At 35.1% G+C, this 21,604-nt stretch overlaps 1 protein-coding gene across 27 annotated transcripts; it reads left to right on the top strand.

The window, feature by feature from the left end:
• Window positions 1-12,612: 12,612 nt before the first annotated feature.
• LOC112727504 (uncharacterized) lies at window positions 12,613-17,370 on the top strand. Of its 27 annotated transcripts, none has more exons than XM_072209351.1 (10): window positions 12,628-12,886; window positions 13,000-13,326; window positions 14,147-14,247; window positions 14,438-14,560; window positions 15,297-15,332; window positions 15,413-15,556; window positions 15,846-15,908; window positions 16,075-16,297; window positions 16,912-16,965; window positions 17,047-17,370. In XM_072209351.1, the coding sequence occupies exons 3-7, from the start codon at window positions 14,167-14,169 to the stop codon at window positions 15,885-15,887; spliced, it is 426 nt and encodes a 141-aa protein (XP_072065452.1). In that variant the 5' UTR covers window positions 12,628-12,886; window positions 13,000-13,326; window positions 14,147-14,166; the 3' UTR covers window positions 15,888-15,908; window positions 16,075-16,297; window positions 16,912-16,965; window positions 17,047-17,370. The 27 variants fall into 27 exon arrangements, 25 of the variants coding, with proteins under 25 accessions (XP_072065452.1, XP_072065453.1, XP_072065450.1 ...); XM_072209352.1 differs by having other exon boundaries at window positions 16,909-16,965; XM_072209349.1 differs by having other exon boundaries at window positions 16,779-16,965.
• The last annotated feature ends 4,234 nt before the right edge of the window (window positions 17,371-21,604 follow it).

Raw genomic sequence — 21,604 nt, 5'->3', positions numbered from 1 at the left:
TATAATCTAAAACACCACTAAAGAGGCACCAAACATAGCTCCAAGGATCCAAAATTCCCAAAGTAATGGCACCCACCAAGCCACTAGTGTATACAATCAAGCCCCAATTACATACACACCAACCTAATTCACATATATCACACATACATATACCCAATTTCAATATCACCAAAACACCAATTTAAGAAATTAGCTAGAGTTCTAGTATCCTCACCTTACCCAAGCGTATATAAGCAAGAGTGAATATTTTTCTCAAGCTAATCGGGTCCTATAATATCAAGGAAGCAAAATCTCACCACCACTTTAATAAAATTTGAAAATAGAAAGGGGGTAGAGCAACTCGGGTGATAGAGTGGCTTACCTATGAAATTTTTCCAATGGATTCCTAGAGCTCAAAAATCATTTTTATTTGCTTATATCATTTTAATTTTATGTACCATAAAAGATTGATATTAGTAAAGAAAAAAATTAAAATTTATTTCAATGTATCATTTTTGTCTCCAACGTTTTCGTCCTATTTAAGTCCCTAATGTTTCAAAATTGTCTCAATTTTGTCTCGCCGTCAATTCTGTTAACAGATTCTTAATGACAGGACAATATTTAGTCAATTTTGAAACATTAGGGACTTAAATAGGATGATTCAAATGTTAGAAACATCTTTGAGACTTACCCCAAACGTTGAGGACAAAAACGATACTTTACTCTTTATTTTTTTCAGTGTGTTATCATCATTTATTTTCTATAGTAAAACTATAATGCCCTCAGGCATAATTTTGCTAAATATTAACACCAGTAACAAAAGTTACAACCTTGGTTTAGGATAATCTTGGCCATGCATGTGATATGTCAAAGTTTGAAATATAATTTTTCTCTTTGAGCTCATTATTTGTTTTTTGTCACCTTCACTATTTAATTTGAACTTTGCATCATCTACTATTTGATTTTATATCTATCACATCTTTGTCAGGTAGCCAATTTTAATGAAGACTGATGCTACATTTAAAGGACACAGTTGATAAAACCAACATGAATATCTAAATGCAATGAAAGATAAAACAATAAAGTATGCAACTATGTATTAAAGTAAACATCTTCAAAGAGGAACAATACACATCAACTAGCATAGAAATAGATGGAGGTAACAAAAATTAATTTCTCAACTTAAAGAAACTAAACTAAACTTTTGTTTCGTGCCAAAAAATAAGAAGACCAAAAAACATGGCATTTTCTAAATTTTTGTATGATTTACCAATAAATTCCAATAAAGATAACAATTTAAACATAATGGCAAGGTTAGATATGGGATACTATAAAATATTGTTTGGACCCATGTGATATATTCCTAACCAAAATTTATCTAATATAGTTGTGTGCAAACGGATTCTATGACAAATACTAAAGCCCTCGTTGCATGCCTCATTACATAAGTCATGTCACTTCTTTAAGCAATTTGATTATTATTGTCCAAACAAAAAAAAATTTCTTTATTTAGCTTCCATGTTTTGTAATAAATAGCCACTACCACCACATTGTCTTTATGCACAACCTTTTTATCTCAACTTAAACTTTAATCTGCTCATCTGTTCAACTAAAAGGAAGCATGAGTGACATAGCTCCCACAAAAGTCTACCCTGTAACTCTTCCAGAAGAATTACTCTTTGACATTTTTCTCAAAAGTGATCCAAAAATATTGATTGCATGCAGAGCTACAAATCACTACTGGAGTAACAAGTTGAATGTGATTCCATTTTTACAGGAGACATACTCAAAGTGAAAAGCAAGAAGCCAGTTTATCTATCTTCATTTCACTCTTGGACCTTTCAATCTAAGGCTTGATTGGATCATAAAGAAAGATGCTACAACAGGGGAAGCCATGGAGCTCGCATTGCCTATAACAATCATTCTTAGGGGTTGGTTTCGAATAATCGGCATTGCAAATGATAATGTATGTATGCGTTTCTCCTCTACAGGTAAAGCACCTCAAATATTAATATGGAATCCTGCTGCTCATACATTACGCAAAATACGTGATCCTACTCAACACTGTTGTATTATGTGCACATTTACATATGCCTTTCTATACTACCTTGGGTCTCCTAAATATACAATAGTTCATATGTTTAAAAGGAATTTAGGTGATCAAGATTCATGGCTTACCATGTTTTCTGCTAAAAGCTCCGATTAGCAATATGTTATTCCTTGTCCAAAGTATGTAACGAACTTAGATCAAAATTGTGCGACCAGTGATGGAGTTGCCTTTTGGTTAAGTTGGTCCATGCATGACTCAACATATCCTTCCTATATTATTGCATTTTCCATTGCAAACAAGAGTTTTTTTACTAAACTAATACCACATCATATAGTGTCACATGATCATCGGCTTATGATATATCAACATTCTCCTTGCATGGTTTCCAATAGAGATATTCCTGATGGGTATGAAACAAATATGTTTAAAATTCGTAAAAATGGAATTCATTATGTATGGGAAAAGATTTTCACATTCACCAACATAGGAAGCCAAAAAACCCTATTTTGATTCTTGAAGAAGAACTTATTTTGTTAAAGAAAACCCACAGAGAGAGGAATGTATTTTTGTGTCGTCCAAAAACATCCCAATTCCTGTTTTTAAGATTTGACCCATTAAGTCAACATAATAAGATACTCAAGGCTCCATTCTATCTAGGACATGTACAACTTTTATCAGCCCACCTTTATTCACAAGGATACTTTCCAGTGTGATCACTTGTGCTTTCAAGCTATATGTGTTAAATGGTACAATGTCAAGTGTATTATTAAATGTAGCAAGTACTATATAAAAAACTATGGCAAGATCTTATTTAACTTACAAGTCCAGGTTACGACACAAAGAGATTGGTGTTTTCCAACATTTATGTAATTTCAATGTTATTAAGTTTAAGTACAATGCTATGTAACTTAAGTCTTTTTGTGTGTATTTTAATATTCTAATGAAACTCTATTTCATAAGGTGTAAGTGTGTTAGCTGCGGCTAAGAGTAGTAAAGATAAAGAGTAGTTTATAAAAGTTGAGAGTTAGTATTAATTGCATTCCCAATATTATGCTAGCATGAACAAAATATACAATGACTTAAATAATTCACTTATTAAGAAGGAGGTACTAAAAAAATAGAAAGAAGTGTATTATAAAGTCAAAATTGTGTGATGGTGTAAACTATTCAATTCAAAATAAATGTTCCAGCTAATATATTTGTTGGTTTCTCAGTAAGTTACAGTTAGTTGATTTTTCAGTTAGTTATAATGGACATTAAAAAAATTTTTCACTGTATGATTCATTATTAAAAATATTCAACAAAAGATTGTAATTACATAAATGGCGAAGCTTAGTGTAGACAATGGCAGCCATTGTCCTCAAAATTTTTTATAAAATCTTTAGTAATAAAATTATATAAAATATAATTAGAGTTTAATTAACAAAAATTTTATGCACTATATTAAGTATCTTGTGTTCAAGTCTTAAACTCTTCTATTTTCACTATTTTTTTTTAAATTTATAGATTAATGGATTATTTATCTTTTCTTTAAGTTGATTCATTAACGAGCTATCTTACTATTTTTCTTGAATTCGGTCGGACTAATGCAGTAACTAAAATAGCGTTTTATAAAGTAATTGATACAATAAAACTTATCATTATAATAATTAGTTTATGTTTTTAATGCTATTTTATGTCTTATTGGTTTTATTTTAATTTTTTACACAAAATATTAAAATATTATTTAACTATTGGTGTGATTTTATTAGTGTAGATTAATAAAGAATTTTTATAATTTACAACTTTTAAAGTTTTAAACTTTCAAACTAAGGTTCAAAGTAATTTTATTATATTTTTGCATATCATTTTTAAAAAATTGAATAATTTTTTTATATCTAATTAATTTGGTACTATTTTATGCTGTGTTAGTTTTTAAGTTAATTTTTTTTCTAAAAAGATATACTCAAAATTGAATAAATATTGTAATTTTTAATATTTATCATTCTAACTAAAAAAATTTAGTTCTTACAAAATTATTGAATATTTTAAACTATTTAACATTCGAAGAATATTATTTTTAAGTATTTTAAACAAATTTTATATAAAATTATTCATTTGTTATCATCTTAGTTACAAACTCTAAAAAGTTATTTGTTTAAATTTTATTTTTATATAAATATTTTTATGTATTTTCTATGTTAAAATTGTTGTCCCTTGAAAAATATTTTTGAAGTTTCATCACTGCTAGGGCTGGAATTGAGTGGAGCTGAGTCGAGGTAGATCATACTCAAGCTTGACTCACAGCTCAACTCATCAATATCGAGCCTATTTCTTATGCTCAAGGTCGACTCACCCAAAACTCACGAGCTGGCTCAAATAACAGGAACATAATCTATAATCTTATATCAATAAATTATAATATATATATTTTTTAAATATTAAAAAATATGAATTTTATATATCGTCTATCTATCAGTTATAAGGTTTTTATTTATGTCGTGCATCAAAATTATATATGAAAAATGAATATAAAATCTTAAATAATTAAGAACATTAATATATATATATATATAGTGTGTGTGTGTGTGTAAAATTATATATTATTATATAAACATATATATACTATGAAAAGTAATATAGATTAAATGCATATAGGATATGTGTATTAATCATGTAATATATATAATCGAGTCAGGTCACGAGCTAATGAGGGGAGCTTATCGAAGCTCAAACACAGTTTATTTAATTTTTGAGCTCAATTTCAGGATCAAGTTAGGCTCACCAGCTCACGGCTTCAGTTTATCGAACTATTAACCAGTCGAGCTAAAGCTAGCTAAGGAGCTGGCAATGAAAACCCCGAGTAATTAGTGAATAATTAGCCAATACATTAATTATTAATTCAAGAAAATTAGAAATTTTAATTTTATAGTTTAATGAGGTAGAATTAATTAAAACATGAATTTTGACACTAATTTTAAAAATTTTGGCCCAAACGGACCGAACTGAACAAACCGGACCCAGAACGGGCCCAAAAGCCCAACCCAACCAACATTATATGAAGAGCATTAGCTCTTCTCCTTCCCCAAGCAATGAAACAGTTGCTGGTTGCATGAGGAGGAAGAAGAAAATCCATAATCCTAACCTCTCATTCAAATCCCTATACCTTTCGATCTAGAGCTCCGATTGACGATCCGTCAGTGGCCACGCGTTCATGTTGGAATTCTCTACAAGACCCACTAAAAAAATTGTTAATAAATTTGAGTTTTTTCACCCTGATCTTCTCATCTCAGTTTCGAAATTTAGGGTTTATAGTATTAAAGAATTGAATGATTTTGATGATTTAGGTAAACTCTGGCAACAAAAAATTATCGGGTTCGCCCAATTGCTCGTGAGTAATGGTAAAGAACTCATAATTCTTATGAATCCTTTAATTATATGAGATTGGGTTGTGAAATTAGTGGTTGTGTATGCAATTGTGTGAAATTAAGTTGTGTAAATGTGAATTGGAACAATAATGATGATGTTGGAGACTTGAGCTCGAGTATTCAGAGCTGGAAACTCACTTGGTGAAGGTTTGGAGCTTATGTATCGAGGGCTTGCGGTGTCTTGTGGCATAGGGAAAAATTGGCCAAGGTATGGTTTCTATTTCTCGTAAATAAAGTATAATGTGTCGTGAAAACTTAGGCTAGTGGACTTTAGGCTAAGTTGAACTAGACGGAATTATTAAGGTTTAGTAAGTTTAATGATAATTGTCGATATATTGATGATGGTATTGCTTTGAATACAATCGGTATAGTTTTGTGGGTTTGTAATTGATGATTATGATGATTGAAGAGGATTGATGAATGATAATGAGTTGTGTTGATGATTTATGATGGTAATAATTAGTAACGATGATGGTTTGATTGATATTAAAATTGTGTAGTTTGGTTTGTAGATGAATTTGAATTGGAAAATGGTAAGATTGAGTTTGGACATGTTGTGGAAATGATAGAAAATTGTGTTGAGTAGTGTAATAATCATGGTTTGAATTGAGAATTTGGAAAGGGTAACGGTTTTGCTGTTTTTGGTAAAAGTAAATTTTTGACCAACTTTGGCGAGTCATAACTCGACTTCCAGACCCTCAAATTTTGTCAAACTTATTTTCAAATAAAAATTGGATCCTTGAGATTTACGCCATTTGAAGAACAGATGAAAAATATTTTAAAACAAAAGAGTTATGCGCGTTTAAAGTGTGGTGGACGAAATGTGAAATGTGAAATATGCAACTTTGCTGTTTTTGGAAGGAAAATGAGGCATGCGTACGCGAACCATCATATGCGACGTGGATACAGGGCACTGCCTAGACGTTTCACATACATGGAGTAAGTTCTGCGTACGTGGACCATTGGTTTCTGGAGACTCGCATACGTGGACATCATGTCGCATACGCGAAACCTTGTTTCGGCAGGATAAGTATTTTTTTTAAAGTCTTACCAATTCTTTAGTTTTCCAACCTCTTTTAATTACCTATTACCTAGTTTACAAGCCTATGAGAGAGAGTAAACCTATAAAGAAGGGTTATGGAATGGAAGACTTGAGTTGAGAAGTATGAACTAAGTGGAATATGGTACTAATTATGATGGACTAAATGAGAACATTGAAGTATTGATAAAATATAACGAATGATCGAGTAATGTGAATGATTTGAGAAAGTGTTGAATAGGATATGAAGAAGGCTGTAATGACGATGATTGATCGAGATTATTGAGGATGAATATATGATTGATGGTTAAATGATTGGGAGTAATAGAGGAAGTGCGTAAAAGTTGCAAATATGCCGGATATGCATATATGAGTTAATGGATGAATGAATGAATGAATAAATGAATGATATATAATGATTTAAAATGAAATTGATCTTTGAGTTTTGACCTGGCAAGGATCGTTGTGGTTTACCGCTTGTCCAGTGTCGATATGGATGTGGGGATCGACGTAATTTACCTCCCACGGGTTATGAAATTGATTTGGGCTTTAACTTGGCAAGGATCGTGGTGGTTTACTGCTTGCCTAGTATCGAAATGTCTGTGAGGATCACGGTGGTTTACCGCTCACAGAAGGTGGGGATCGTAGTTGTTTACCACCCATGTGTGTGTTGTTTTTTCCAATTGAATATTTTGCGAGGTTCGTGGTGATGTACCGCTCGCAATGGTGGGGTTCATGGTGGTGTACCTCCCGCCAGGTGGGGTTCGTGCTGGTGTACTGCCCACCGGTTTTCAAGAGGACGATATCCAGATTAGCTACTAGATGTGTCGGGTTCTGGCAAAGTAACCAACATGTGAGCTCACGGCCAGTAGGAAAGGCATACATCACATACATTTATATGCCTTGTTTGATTTTGCACTACTTGGATTTGCTTATCTGAATATCTATGCTTATCTGCTATATTTGTTACCTGCTGTATTTGTACTCTACTTGTATTTGCTTTGTTTGTATTGTTTGTCTTTGCACCGGAGTTTTGGAGGATTGTAGGAAGGCGAGAAACTGAGTGAATAAGATAGAATTAGGTTAGAATTGAGTTGGGATTAAGAACCTTAGACAATTCACCTTGTATTATGGTTTTAAATTTTAACTCTAAACTTTAAATCTGAGTGTTGGAAGTTATAGGATCGCCTCTGGCTTTTACGGGACATTATATGCTAGTTATGTGGGTACCGTTACCATGCTAAAAACCTCCGGTTCTCACCCCATACATATTTTGTGGTTTTCATATGCAGGACATGAAGCACCTCGCTGAGGCATACTGGAAGGTTTCTGCAGCGAAGAACTCTACCCGTTTAGGGTTTCATTTTGGTTTTAGATGCATATATATATATATATATATATATATATATATATATATATATATATATAACACAAAAGTCTAACTCAAACTCCAAAATAAACCCTTATTTCTCCACTCTAAGAGGGACAAAACATAATATATACAAGGTGGAAAATTTATTTACATATATATACATAAACAAAATACAAATACTAAGTCCCAAAAGAGTTCTTCGCTTCCAAAGAGTCTTCAGAATACTCAGTGAGGTGCCTCTAACCTGCATTTGAAAAAGAATAATATATGTATGGAATGAGAATAGGGGGTTCTCAGTATGGTAAAGGTACCCGCATAGTTAATATAAAAGGCCCAGAAAAAGTCAGAGGCATTCCTAGAATTTCGACATTCAGAAAATCAAACATAAAATCAATACTAAAATAGAAAATTTGGTACTCTACCCAAGGGATTCCCATTTCTAAATTAACTCTTCACCTCTTATCTTCCCAGACCTCCTAATCACTGGTAGAACTACCCTCAACTTCACATCTGCCAGCATGAGGGATCTCTTAGTTGCAAAAACACTCAAGACAAACAAAGAAAACACAGATAGGATACAAAGAATAATAGCTAAGATAATACAAATATATTGAATAAACAGAAAATGAAATAAACTCTTCTGAAACTTCCTCACCCATATCCTGAAAAGGAAAAACCTGTAGGGGAGTTAGAACATCGTCCTCGCTGGTTCTCACTATGGGCTACAGAAATTGCTAAAATAAGATACGTAAAATAAAACTATTTTTAAAGTACAGTGATCATTGCTCATCTTACGTGCCTTTTTGAAAACCCAAGAGTTAACATCCAAAAATCCATTTCAAAAAAGAAATCAGCTAATTGTCCAAAATTTAGAAAACCTTTTCCTCTGTTATAAAAATCTTAAAATCTTTCCTAGACTGTATGAATGATCAACCTGTCTCAACCATAGGTTCATTAAGTCTATGTTGAACAAGTTTGATTTTTCATACTTTACTAAGACATAAATATAAAAGAATTTACCTAAGCTGTATAAATAATCATCCTGTTCCAAGTATAGGTTCATTAAGTTTATGCTAAACCAATTAGATATTTTATACAAAACAAGACCTCAAACATACCATCCACGGCCTTAGGCCCATCCAAAATCAAACACGGCCCCCGGCCCAAACAACTCGATCATCAACTAATTCATCACAAATCAATTAATCAAACATAATCACAATTAATATAGTTCAAGGACAATCAAGAGCAATTACAACAAGTATAACAATTAGCAGTTAACATAAGTATTCACATAGGCAAACCAATTACAATATGCACACCCAAACAATGTCACATAGATACATATGATGAATATCTGTCCTACTAGCTATGATATCACATTGTCGGTTCAATTACTAACCCGACACATTTCCATGGGAATGTCGCCTTTCGGTCACGAATATAAATGGGATCCCCCACGGATATAGTGCTAGACACACTACCCACGGATATAGTGTCGAGCACACTCTTGTGATCCGAAAGGATGTGAGTGAGATACTCTGCCTCTGACCTCACATCTACATGTAAATGGGATTAACCTACCGTCCTTACGCCGGCGCTGCGACCTCAACAAGCGGGATTAACCAACCGTCCTTACCAGGCGCAAGCGACTTATCAACAATATCAGGAATATCCACAATCAATCAGGCTCGAAATCTTATTCCACAACGAGGATGACGACAGTGCGGGTACAGCAGCGACGGCAACGAGCTTCACGGCGAAGGCGACAGTAGCAACATGAGCCCCGCGAAGACGACGGCGGACACAAGGCAGTGACTTCTTCACCTCTCTCGCACACGCTCTTTTCTCTCTGTTCTGCGTTAGTGCCAGCGGCGGTGGTAGCAAGCAGCTTGGCGACGACGACGCACGATGATGATGGCACAGGGACGGCGGCATGGCTTCCTCTCCTCTCTTCCCTTTCTTTCCTTTCCCGCGGCTCCCCTTTCCTCTCTTCCCTTTCCTCTCTTCCCTTTCTTTCTTTCTTTCTTTCTTTCTTTCTTTCTTTCTTTCTTCTCTAACTGTGGGTGTGGGGCTAGGGTTTGGGTTGGGGAGTGTGTGTGTGAGAGAGAGTGTTGTGTTGTGTGAGTGTGTAGGGGTTGGGTAGCTAGAGTTAGGGTTAGGTCAAAAATTAGGGTTTTTATTTGGAAATGTTGGGTTTAATTTGAATAGGGTAATTTTAATAAAATTGGGGCATAGAGTATTAATTTGAAATCTAAATTAAATTTCTAAAAATTACTTTAAAACATAATTTGTTGTATTAAAATACTAATTGATTCTCAATCAATTACTCTAATTGAAAATACATGGTAATATAATTAATTTTCTTTATACTTAAAACTTAAAGTATTAAATTATATAAATATAAATTTTTTAAATCAATTTAATATAAAATGCTTATTAATTCATAACTACCAACTTTATATTTTAAATATAAAAAATAGCTCAATAATTGTAAAATTATGTATAATTCTAATTTAGATAGCCAAACCTCATTATTTTCAAATTTTTAAAATTTTAAATTGTAAATAGAAAAATAATCCATAATTATAGAGTTTGGATAAAAATCTTAATTTATTTCAAATTCAATTAATCAAAACTGCCTTCAATTATTTTCAATAATATAATTTCTGAAATTAAAATTGTAAATAAATATATGATTTGAAATTAGATCAAAATAGGGCTTTTCAAAAGTTTTGGGTCTTACATCCGACATGTCCTAATAGCTAACCATGGACAGAAACACCGCATCGCAGAGCAAGTGGGACTCGCCCACAACCCTTTGCTACTACCCGCTTAACCCAGAGCAAGTGGATTGAACTACTACTGCTGCGTACTATCTAGGCGGGTATTTACGAACTCAATTCAGAGCAAGTGGAATAAACCACTACTATTGCTACTACCTAGGCGCCTCAATCACTGACCTGGAACAAGTGGAACGAACCAATACTGCTACTACTGTCCAGGTATCTCATTCAACAATTCTCTCATGTTCAGTCAAAATTTCATATTTGAACTTAGTTCTCAATATTCTTCTTTCTCATAGCCAACCTCATCATCAATCATATCTTATTTCAATCGCATTTCATTTTATTATCATTATCTTTATCAATTACTTCTCATTCAACTTTACCGACATCTTATTACTCAATTATCACTTCGCAAAATCTTCTCAATATTCCTTTAACTCATTTAACCTATTCACCCTTGTTCTAAAGCTTAGAATTTTGCTAACGGACTCAAAACATGTGTTAAAGAGGTTTGGAAAGTTAGAGAACAAGTTTAAAACTCGAAAATGCAACTTTTTCAAAATAGTGTAGTCATGCGTATGCATGCCACCCCCTACGTATGCACGGGTGTATTTTTGACAAACTCCTGCACGCGAGTACTCAAAATAGAAAGGTGGCTCGTGTATGCATACGCATTGCCCCATACGCACACGTTCAAAACTTGCCCTTTCATGTGTACGCATGCCTCATGTGTATATATGGTAGTAAAATTTGATAAATTCGCGTACGCATCCACCTCATGCGTACACAAGTGTATAAAGCAGAGAAAATTCTCGTGTATGCAGCCATGTGTCTGCGTACGCATGCCCTGCATTTTTCAGAAAACTGCTAAGTCTGTAGAAATCAATTTTTACACATCTAACTTCGAATGTGCATAGCTTTTTCGTTAAAATCATTTTTAGTCGGTTTTTCAAATGTTGTAAACTTTACGGACCAAATTTTTATTCAAAACTAGTTTTACAAAATTTGGAAATTCGGAAATCAAGTTATGGCCTGTCGAAATTGGTCAAAAATAAACTTTTACCAATTTTCACAAAATTCCTAGTTTTCTAAATTCTCATTTCCAAACCACACTTTCACAACCAAAACAACTCCCATGTTCCTAAACATGTTCATACACTACCCTTTCATACCACAAAATGCCAACCTATATAATTCATCCAATCCATTCAATTCAATTTCTCAGACTCACCATCAACCTTTAACACATTAACAATTATTATTATTTTATACTCATCAACATCATAATCCAATACATACAGGCTCATATACTCATCAAAATCATAATTTAACACATACCAACTCATCCACTCTTCATACATAAATCATATACCATATACATATTTCATTCAATTCATTCTTATCTTATAGTCTTCTAGCCTAAGTTTTCACGTGACATTAAACATTAACTACGAGAAACCAAAACTATACCTTATCTGATTTCTCCCTAATCTTGGAACGCCTAAAAAGTGCCCTCCTTCCACAAGCTTTCACTTCTCTAAGTCCACACCAATTAGATTTCCAGCATCCAAAGTTCAATGCACTACAAGAAAAAAGGCCTATGGCCACGCTTTTTTTTGCTACGCTTTAAAAGCGTAGCCAAAAGTGGTCTATGGCCACGCTTTTATGAGGGTAGCGATAAAATAAAGATTTGGCCACGTTTTTTTTGCTACGCTTCAAAAGCGTGGCGAAAGGTGTCAATGGCCACGCTTTTATGAGAGTGGCAATTGATGCGAGATTTGGCCACGCTTTTATTTGCCACACTTAAAAAGTGTAGCCGTAGAGAGAAACCGCCACGCTTTTAAAGCGTAGCACCAGAGTTTTGTTATTGCGGCGTTCGAAAAGCGTAGCCGTTTCCTAGAAGCCTTTTGGCACGCTTTAAAAGCGTGGCCAAAAGTTCCCTTGGAAAAAAAAAGGTGGGGATAAATTAAAAAACCGCTTCTTCGTTTAAAGACTCAGTTCACTTAGAGAAAGAGGTTCATTGTGCGCTGCCCTAAGCCCCTAACCCCTTCTTGTTCGTGCTCTGCCCTAACTCCTCCATCAAAAGTCCCAACGCGATGAGACACTCACTGCCCTAACTCCTCCTCCTTCATTGTGCCTCGCCCTCACTCGCCGTGGATGCTCCCCTTTGCCGCTGCTCCCTTACGTCGCTGCAAAACCCTAACCCCCTAACCCCTTCCGCGCCGCTCCCTTCCTGCTTCTTGCTTCTTTGTAAGTCCTCTTCTTTTATTTCTTTTCCTATTTCACCTTACCCCCTCTCACTCCCTCCCCCCCTTTCTGTTCATTTATTTTTTACTTTTAATTACCTGATTCGTTGAAATCAGGATGTATTGAAGGCAATCTCGTTGAAGCAGAAGTGGGATTTGAACGATTTGCGGGTTCTTAATTCGGAATCTGTTGGGAACAGGTTCAGGTTCGGAACGTTTCAGAACTTCGAGTTCATAATTGGGTTTGGGAAAAAGAGCAATTTTTCTGTGAAATTCCCTTAGCCACAGGCGCTGCAGAAGCAGAACGCGGTCACCGCCGAGGCGCCGCACAAGGCACAGAAGCAGAAGCACTTCGTCGCCCTCTCCTCTTCCTCCTAAATCGCGCAGTCCCAGTGTTGTTGCGAACCATCACAATCTCAAAAAAGACGAAGAAGAAAAGAGAAGGTAACTGATTTTTGTTATTTATCCCTTCATTTATTTATCTATTTTGTAGTTTCTGTTCGTGATTTTTTTCCTGAATTGGTTGATAATTTAGTGTGTAATATTGGTGAGAAAATGTGAAACGAAGAGAATTCTATTGGTTGAGACTAGCAATTTCTGATTCATGCTTGCTAGTTTTAACTTTAATTTATGAAGAATGCACCGCACTGGAAATTGGGTATGTTGAAAATGCGTGATAATTTTAGCAGTTATTCGATGTATTTTAGCTGTTATTCGATGCTTGCTAGGTTTTTGGGGACCTCAAATATAATTTCGAGAGGGTGAGCCTTTGTATTTCTATAGTTAACATGAATATGAAGATATAAATCTGATAGCAGTTTGGAGATTATGTATGTGTGCAGATTAAAACAGGGGGAAGAAATTTTCATGGACTTAATTTATGTAAATTTTTTTCTCTTACTCTTAATACTATTTGTTCCTTTGTTAATAATGTTTAATCCCTTCGTCCCTCCACCTTCGTCCCTCCGCCTTCGTCCCTGCTGGTAATGTATTCATTATCAGTTCTATTAGTTAAAAAATAATGTTAAATAATATTGTTGAAGTAAAACAGACCTAGAAGAAAGTCACATTGAATAAGATGTTGAGTCGAATGCAAGGTGTTTGGTTTTGGTTTTGGTTGATTGCCCTGTTATGAAATTAAAGCAACATTTCGTGCTATGTATGATGGTTTTGGTTGACTGCCCTGTTATGAAATTAGTGTAGCGAGTGGTATGTGACTTGATGGAATAGAGGTTGTTTAAATGTGTATTGCATTTGGAGGTAGGTTGAGAAAAAAAAAAGGACATGGCGTTCCTAGCAGCAGTTTTTATTCTTCCTGCAGGCACTCTTTTCATTCTCTCAGGCCTTATTGTTAACGCAATGCAGGTAATTAATTAAGATCCAATCTGCAAATCGCGTTGTTATATATCCAAATATGTGTTGACTTTATTTAACTATTGTCTCAGCTGACTTCTTTAACTATAGCTTCATCTGTAAAATATGTATCTAAGCTTCTTCTTTGATGGATTTATGTCATGTTGATTCATATTCTGTTTTGGTGCCTGTCCTTTATCAGATTCAAGAATTTGACGAAGCAAGAAAGAAGTTCTCAAATGCTAAATCTCTTTCTTCCTCCCAATTTTTTGATCAGAACAAAGCTGTAGACGTGGCTGCTCAAGCTACTTTGTCAAAGTTTTCAGTATGTATTTTTTTCATTAATGAATTACTCGTAATTTTCTGAATATACACATTCAGGTAGATAATAATAAGACATGCACATTGAAGACACAATTGTATTCTAGGGAGCACAGTTTTCTTTTTAATTTCTTTCTGGCCATTGCAAATATAGTTCTCCATTTCGTGTTTGTAGGCATGAAAATCATTAGTCAGATAAAAACAAGGCAGGACAAAAAATAATTTCTCAACAGCCTCTTGCTAAAACTTTCCAGTGTTTTAGTGTTGAAATCCACCGTCCCAGTGTAAATTGAATATGTTGGAATCCATTTGTTTGTGTTTTATGTTCAATTAGTTAAGCCATTTGCTATCAATACTGAGAAGCAAGCCATAAAGTTAATACATGAAAATGATGGATTTTGACATATAGTACCAGAAACCCTTAATCATGTCATAAAAAGGACAACAATGGCTAACTAAGAGGCCTGAATAGCTTTTATGTTTTATCAAAGCGCATTATTGTTTAATATAGTCAAGATGAGGTTTTACTTGTCCCATGGATTATCAAATTCCTAACCTGATATTTTTTAGGAGATATTTACTTTTGCTTTTTGGATTTTGGTACACTAATAATATAAAAGGGTGTAACAGTTATCCAATCATATATTAACATTAGCAAATTCAATATCTTATATTATCCCTTCAAAACAGGGGCCTTTAAAAGTTGATGTTTGACAAAGTTCATCGTCTTCTATTTTCAGGGTTCATCTGCCATCTCCAGTGCTGTTCATACCCTCGTTTGTGTTTTTCTTCTACTTATTATTATCCTTTATAAACTGTTTGCATTGCATTCATATATATATATATATAATTTTAGGATTTCCCGAGAGTTCTGAGGCTGGCGAAGCTGAGCAACAATGGTGCTGTGCTCTTATGCAAGAACACGAGTTTTTCTTTCTCTTCCCTCAAATGGAGGAACCTTCTGGGAGGACATGGTTCAAGCCGTGGTGTTTTTCTTTGTGTTAGTTTCTTAATCTACATCTGCTATTGTGCTTTTAGATATTCTCTCTTGTCAAAGTTGGGTTGTCTCAGAATTGATGAAAAATGAGTAATTGCTTACAATTAGCCTTTCTAGATTGTCTTACAATTCCTGTGCTTTTCGTTGCAGGCATATGTGGAAAAGGTCCACAAGGCCTAGTGAATGCAGTTTAGAAATTTTAGCCACCTAATTTGTGGATTCTATTTTAGGAATTGTTATTTATTGTCTTAGATGTGTATTATGTTTCCTTACACCCAGATTTTTGTTTTAGGATGAGGACATTTTCCTTTGGGATGAGGACCTTGGAGTTTAAGAGTTCCACCCAGATAAGAATGTTGAATACCATCTCTGATTTCTGAAAATGAGAAAAAATATAGTTTGATGCTCTTAGATTGTTTAATTAAAAACAAAATTGGTGGAGATTACTTCTGTTTTATTTTTTTTAAATGGGCACTCCTATAATGTTACAAAATCTTAATGATTCTCAATTGATTTTTCAGTTATATATCTATCATTAAAAGTGAAGGGCTGGAGATTTCACAACCAGCACTTGATCCTCAACTTTCTGAAAGGTTATGCTGTGGAGATTTCACAACCAGCTCTGGAGATTTTTCAGTTACTTACTGTGCTTAGAACTGGGCTTCGACTTCCTTGGTATCCAAATTAAAAGGTCTTGCTGAGAGAAAAAAGCTAGAGGACTTGACAATTGGTCCAGTTCTCACTGTAAGTACATGTCTTTCATTTTCTTAAATTCAAAATTAAAATAAGTGTTGGCAGCTTCATACATTTGTGTATTATTCTCCCTAAGATATGATTTGTGGAGAGAGAACTACTCTTGAGTGCAGTAAGTGAGAAGATATGAACGAATTCTAGAGTTAATTGAAATAAGTTATACATAACTATTCTAGTGTTTATATCCATGCTTTTGATTGATGATTAAAAAGGAGTTTATCTGGTGGGGGTGGGAGCTACGAACAATTTGCTGCTTTCAGGTTAAACACACATTTCCAAGTTTGTGCCCTAGTTGATATAGGTGTGCATTATTTATTTGTTTGACATTATTGGTAATGGTAAACTGCAGACTGTGGAGTCATATATCCAATAGTATATTAGTTGTTTGATAAATAATTACTCAGAGGTTCTTTTTAATTTTCTTACTTTATTTCACTTCTTTTTTTATTCTTTTTTTATTTTTTATGTGCAGTTTTCAACTGAATCAATGTTGTAAATAGAGAAAATTAAATAGAAGAAAAGCATAGCTTAACGAAAAGCTTTTGAAGATGCATATACTCACAATCATGTTCTTATATACTTTTGGTTGTTGTGCTTGCAAGAAGGACATACAAAATTGGAGGTTGTGATTTGAGCAGCACTGCTCCTCCTTGTACCAGGTAAAGTTTCGGTAATAAGCAATTCAATTGGCTTTCTCTTTACTTTCCTAGACTTGACGGAAGATTATCTATTTTCTTCAGGTAGATTGAAATGATGGCTCATGTTTTCTCAAGAGCTGCATGGCATTGCATGTGGTATATGATCCAGGTGGATTGAAATGATGGCTCCCGGATTAGTAATATGTAATTCTAGGATGGTAGCTTGCTTAGAATCTTCGTTAGCTTGGGTACTAGTAGTGTTTTATTGTTTCAGTAAAAACTAGTGGTCTCTTTTGTAACTTCCTATTGATTCTAAAATTTTCTCTTATGTAATAATATGTAAAGCAAGTAGATAATGTAATAGTTGTTGTAATGATTGGATTAGTTGATTTAAAATTAATGGTCATTGTATAAATTTTACAATTATCTATGAATTTTATAAGATTTTATTATAAAGATTAGAAAAAGAACAATAGAACCTGAACAAAGTTATGGCTACGCTTTAAAAACGTAGACATATTGTACAACAGTTATCAACAGCTACGCTTTAAAAGCGTAGCCATAGCTCTTGTTACTGGCACGCTTTAAAAGCGTAGCCATATCTCTTGCTGTTGACACGCTTTAAAAGCGTAGCCGTATCTCCAGCTATTGGCACGCTTTAAAAGCGTACCGATATCTTTCACATACAGCCACGCTTAAAAGCGTGACAATAGATAAAAGCGTGGCGACAGAAAAAGCGTGGCCATAGGTCACCAAAAGCGTGGCGATAGAGCAACCGGCACGCTAGCAGTTGTGACCCTTTCAAAAGCGTGCCGGTCGCTCAAAAAGCGTAGCGAAAAGCTATCGCTACGCTTTTTTCAACTTTTCGCTACGCTTTAAAAGCGTAGCAAAATCCTGGTTTTCTTGTAGTGATGTCAAGCTTCTAATAACACCAATTTGTCTCCAAAACACATAATTCAATTGAATTCCACACAATATCACTAAAATTAACATAGGGTTCATATTTTTAAATAGGGCTGATGAGTCCATATTTGATGATAATTTTTTGCTTGAATTGGATGGATTTCATTATATAAACTCACACTTAATCACAAAAATAGCATACTTTTGTGATTTCTCTTTGATTTGAACCTAAATGTGAAAACATGCATTTTTATGCTTAAATTGATCATTTTAATTTTACTTTTATTCCATTCGATGCCGTTATATGTTTTGTTAAGTGATTTTAGGTCAAGTAGGCAAGAATGGCTAGGCAGAAGTGGAAGAAAGCATGCAAAATGGGTGATTTTATGAAGAAAACAAAGGAAGCACACAGTCAAGTGTGCGTACGCACAATCTTCTATGCATACACACAAGTCTCAGCGTGTGACTTCATTAAAATGTCACGTGGCTCGCGAATTTGGAGGCTTCTTAGCCCAATTTTGGAAGTGCTAAAGCCATTTTGGAGTGCTATATGAAGGGGACTTCATTCCATATCAAAGGAGTCACTTGGAGAACTCACTTTAGGTAGAAAACACATTAGGAGTAGGAGTAGTGTAGTTTAGGAAATCTCTCAGGGTTTATTTAATTTTCATTGTAGCATTTTATAGTTTAAGTTTTGATCTTAGATTTTGCTTATCTCATTGTAAGTACTCTTTAATTCCCTTTTTACCCTTGCTATAATTTTCTCTTGTTCAAGTTACTTTGTTAATATATGCAATTTTGATTTCTTGAGGTTTTGGTTGATGAATTTCATATTTTATGATTTATACTTGCTTGATTAAGTTTATATTGTTGATTTTGTGAATAGTTTGGTTATAGTTTCATTTTCCTTTACAATTTCTAGTTTTGCTTTTACGCCCACCAAGTTTTTGTGAAAATGTCACTTGGTAATTTTGAGTAGATTTTTCACGCCTTGACTCGGGAAATGAGTTCTTAGGATATTAGAGTCATAATGTCTGACATTAGTAGTAATTCTTAGGTTGTTAGTTGATTCTTATTTCCATTAACGCTAGCTTTTTACTAAGTAATTAGTAAGTTAGCTAGGACTTATGGATTAAGGTCAATTATGCTTGCTTGACTTACTCCTCAATGTTAGGGGTTGACGAAATAAGATTAACTCATCATAGTTGCCATAGTTGTGGTTATGACGATGATAGGATTCCTTAATTCTCATTCCCAAGTCAAGGCTCTTTTATGCATTTATAGCATTTTCACTAAGTTTTGACCTTGTTTCTTTTTTAATTGCATTAATTTTTTTTGATCATTTCTTAGTTCTTTTATTTCTTGGTTCTTTTAATTTTTTGCTCCTTGATTAAAGAAACCCTCTTACTTCACAACCAAGAGTGTGACGTCTTAATTGCATAGTCCGAGGGAGACGACCCAGAATTTTGAACTCCCGGTTATTGATTTGTTTTGGATTGTGACAATCTTTAAATTTAAACTTTGATTGAGTGCTAAGTGCGGGTTTAGACTATACTTGCAACGAAGAAAGACTATAATTTTTGTGAAATTCCGAACCTACCTCTTGGCTTCTCTATCAAGGGCACAAGGGTTTGAAGGTTCTTTCTTTTCTCACATATGATTGGGACAAAGCACAATGATTTTTCACCACTAGAATACACCTAATATCATCAAAACAGCAAATTCTCAAAACTCATTAACCCAAAAATGAAATCTGAATGGAAGGGAAGAGCTGGGCATGAAAGCAAAGTTTCTTACCACTTGCTTCAGATAGAAATGAAGAGCTCGACGAGATGAACGTGTGACCGCAAACGATGCGGCGATCAGAGCTCCCAATTGAAAATTATGGGCAATTGAATTTTGGAGGTGAGAGTTAGGGTTCCATGAGCTCTCCTTCTCTCTTTGCAACGTGAAATGAAGAAAGAAATAGGGAAGAAGGCCGAATGAAATGCTTTAGTGCAGGTTAGGTTTATAGGCTTGGGCCCACTTGGGTCCGGTTCAACTATTTCATTCCGTTGGTCTAATTTCGGGTTAAAAATTTTAAAATTAACATTAAAATTTGTATTTAATGAGTCACGCGTGCACACCATTTATACACTCTGGCTAGGGGTGTTCATAAAAAAACCAAAATGTGGTTAACTGGTTAAAAAACTATAATCACATTGTGGTTAACCAGTTTAATAAAACAATTTTAAAAACCATATCCATATTTTTTAGAATTGGTTAACCAAAACCAAATTAAAAAAAAACAGTTTTTAACCGGTTAACCAAAACCAAAACCAAATTAAAATCAAAACCTAATTTCAAAACCAAATTACATACTCTTTCTCTCTCTCCCCTCCCTCTCTCTCTCTCTCTCCTCCCTCTCTCTCTCTCTCTTTCTTTCTCTCCCCCTTCCTCTCTCTTTCTCTCTCCCTCCTTTCTTTCTCATCTCTCTCTCTCTCTCCTCTTTCTCCCCTTTCTCTCTCTCCTCCTATCTCTCTTTTTCCCTTCTCTCCCTACCCCCCCTCTCTCTCTCTCTCTCTCTTTCTCTCTCTCTTTCTCCTCCTCTTTGTCCTCTCCTTTTCTCTCTCCCCCTCCTCTCTCTCTCTCCTCTCTCTATTCTCTCTCCCCTTCTCTCTCTTCTTTTCCCCCCTATTTCTCTCCCCTCTCCCTCTCTCTCCCCCTTCCTTTCCCCCTCTCTCTCTCACTCATTTTTCTCTTTATCTCCTCTCCCTTTCACTCTCTTCTTTCCCTCTCTCTGCTTTTCTCTCTCTCCCTCTTTCTCCCCATCTCTCTCTCTCTCTCATCTCTTCCTCATCTCTCTCTCTTCTTTTTCCCTCTTTCTCTCCTCTTCTCTCTCCCCTATCTCTCTCTCTCTCTCTCTCTCCCCTTTCCTTCTCTCTCTCTCTCTCTCTCTCTCTCTCTCTCCCCCCTTCCCCTCTCTCTCCACCTCATCTTTTTTTTCTCTCCCTTGTCTCTCTATCCTTCTATTCCTCTCTCCCTTTCCCTCTTTCTCTCTCTCCTTCTCTCCCTCTCTCTCTTTCTCTCTCTGTCTCTCTTTCCTTCTCTCCGCTCTCTCACTTTCTCTCTCTCTCTCTCTCCTTGCCCTCTTTCTCCCTCTCCCTTCTCTCTCTTCCTCTCTCTCCTCCCATTTCTCTCTCTAATAATCTCTTCCCTTTTTTCTATCTCTCCTCCTCCTCTCTCTCTCTCCTCTCCTATCCTTCTCTCTGTCCCATATCTCTCTCCTTTCTCCTCTCTTTTCCCTTTTCTCTCTCTCTCTCTCTCTCTCTCTTTCCCCTCTCCTTTCTCTCTCTCTCTCTCTCTCTTTCTCTCTCTCTCCTTTTCCTCCCATCTCTTTCTCTATCCCTTTTTTCTCTTTTCTCTCTATCGCTCCTCTCTCTTTTCTTTTCTTCTTTTCTCTCTCTCTCCTCTTTCTTTTCTTACTCTCTCTTTTCTCTTTCTCTCTCAACCTTCTCTCAATCTCTATCCCTCTTCTATCTCTTTTCTCCTCTTCTCTCTAAAGTGAGAGGGAAGAGAAAGAGAATGAGAAGACAGAGGAGGAGAAAGAAAAAAGGAGAGAGATAAAAAGAGAGAAGAAGGATAGGAGAGAGAGAAGAAGAGAGAGAAAGAGGACAAAGAGGGAGAAAGAGAGAGGGAAGAGAGAGAGAGAGAAGGAGAGGAGGGGAGAGAGAAAGAGGGAAGGGGAGAGAGAGAGAGAGAGAGCATGGGGAGAGAG

This window comes from Arachis hypogaea, chromosome 12 (genome assembly GCF_003086295.3).
Source record: "Arachis hypogaea cultivar Tifrunner chromosome 12, arahy.Tifrunner.gnm2.J5K5, whole genome shotgun sequence".
NCBI lineage: Eukaryota > Viridiplantae > Streptophyta > Magnoliopsida > Fabales > Fabaceae > Arachis > Arachis hypogaea.
Note: the sequence above shows the minus strand (reverse complement) of the source record. Positions and strands in the feature narration are given on the sequence as shown.

Bases quoted from the DNA above. Each gene is read 5' to 3' on its own strand.
- LOC112727504 (XM_072209346.1), top strand. From the start codon at position 14,167: ATGGCGTTCCTAGCAGCAGTTTTTATTCTTCCTGCAGGCACTCTTTTC. The intron at 14,248-14,437 runs GTAATTAATTAA...GTCCTTTATCAG, and splicing joins TTATTGTTAACGCAATGCAG to ATTCAAGAATTTGACGAAGC. The intron at 15,557-16,074 runs GTTAGTTTCTTA...TTGATTTTTCAG, and splicing joins GCCGTGGTGTTTTTCTTTGT to TTATATATCTATCATTAAAA.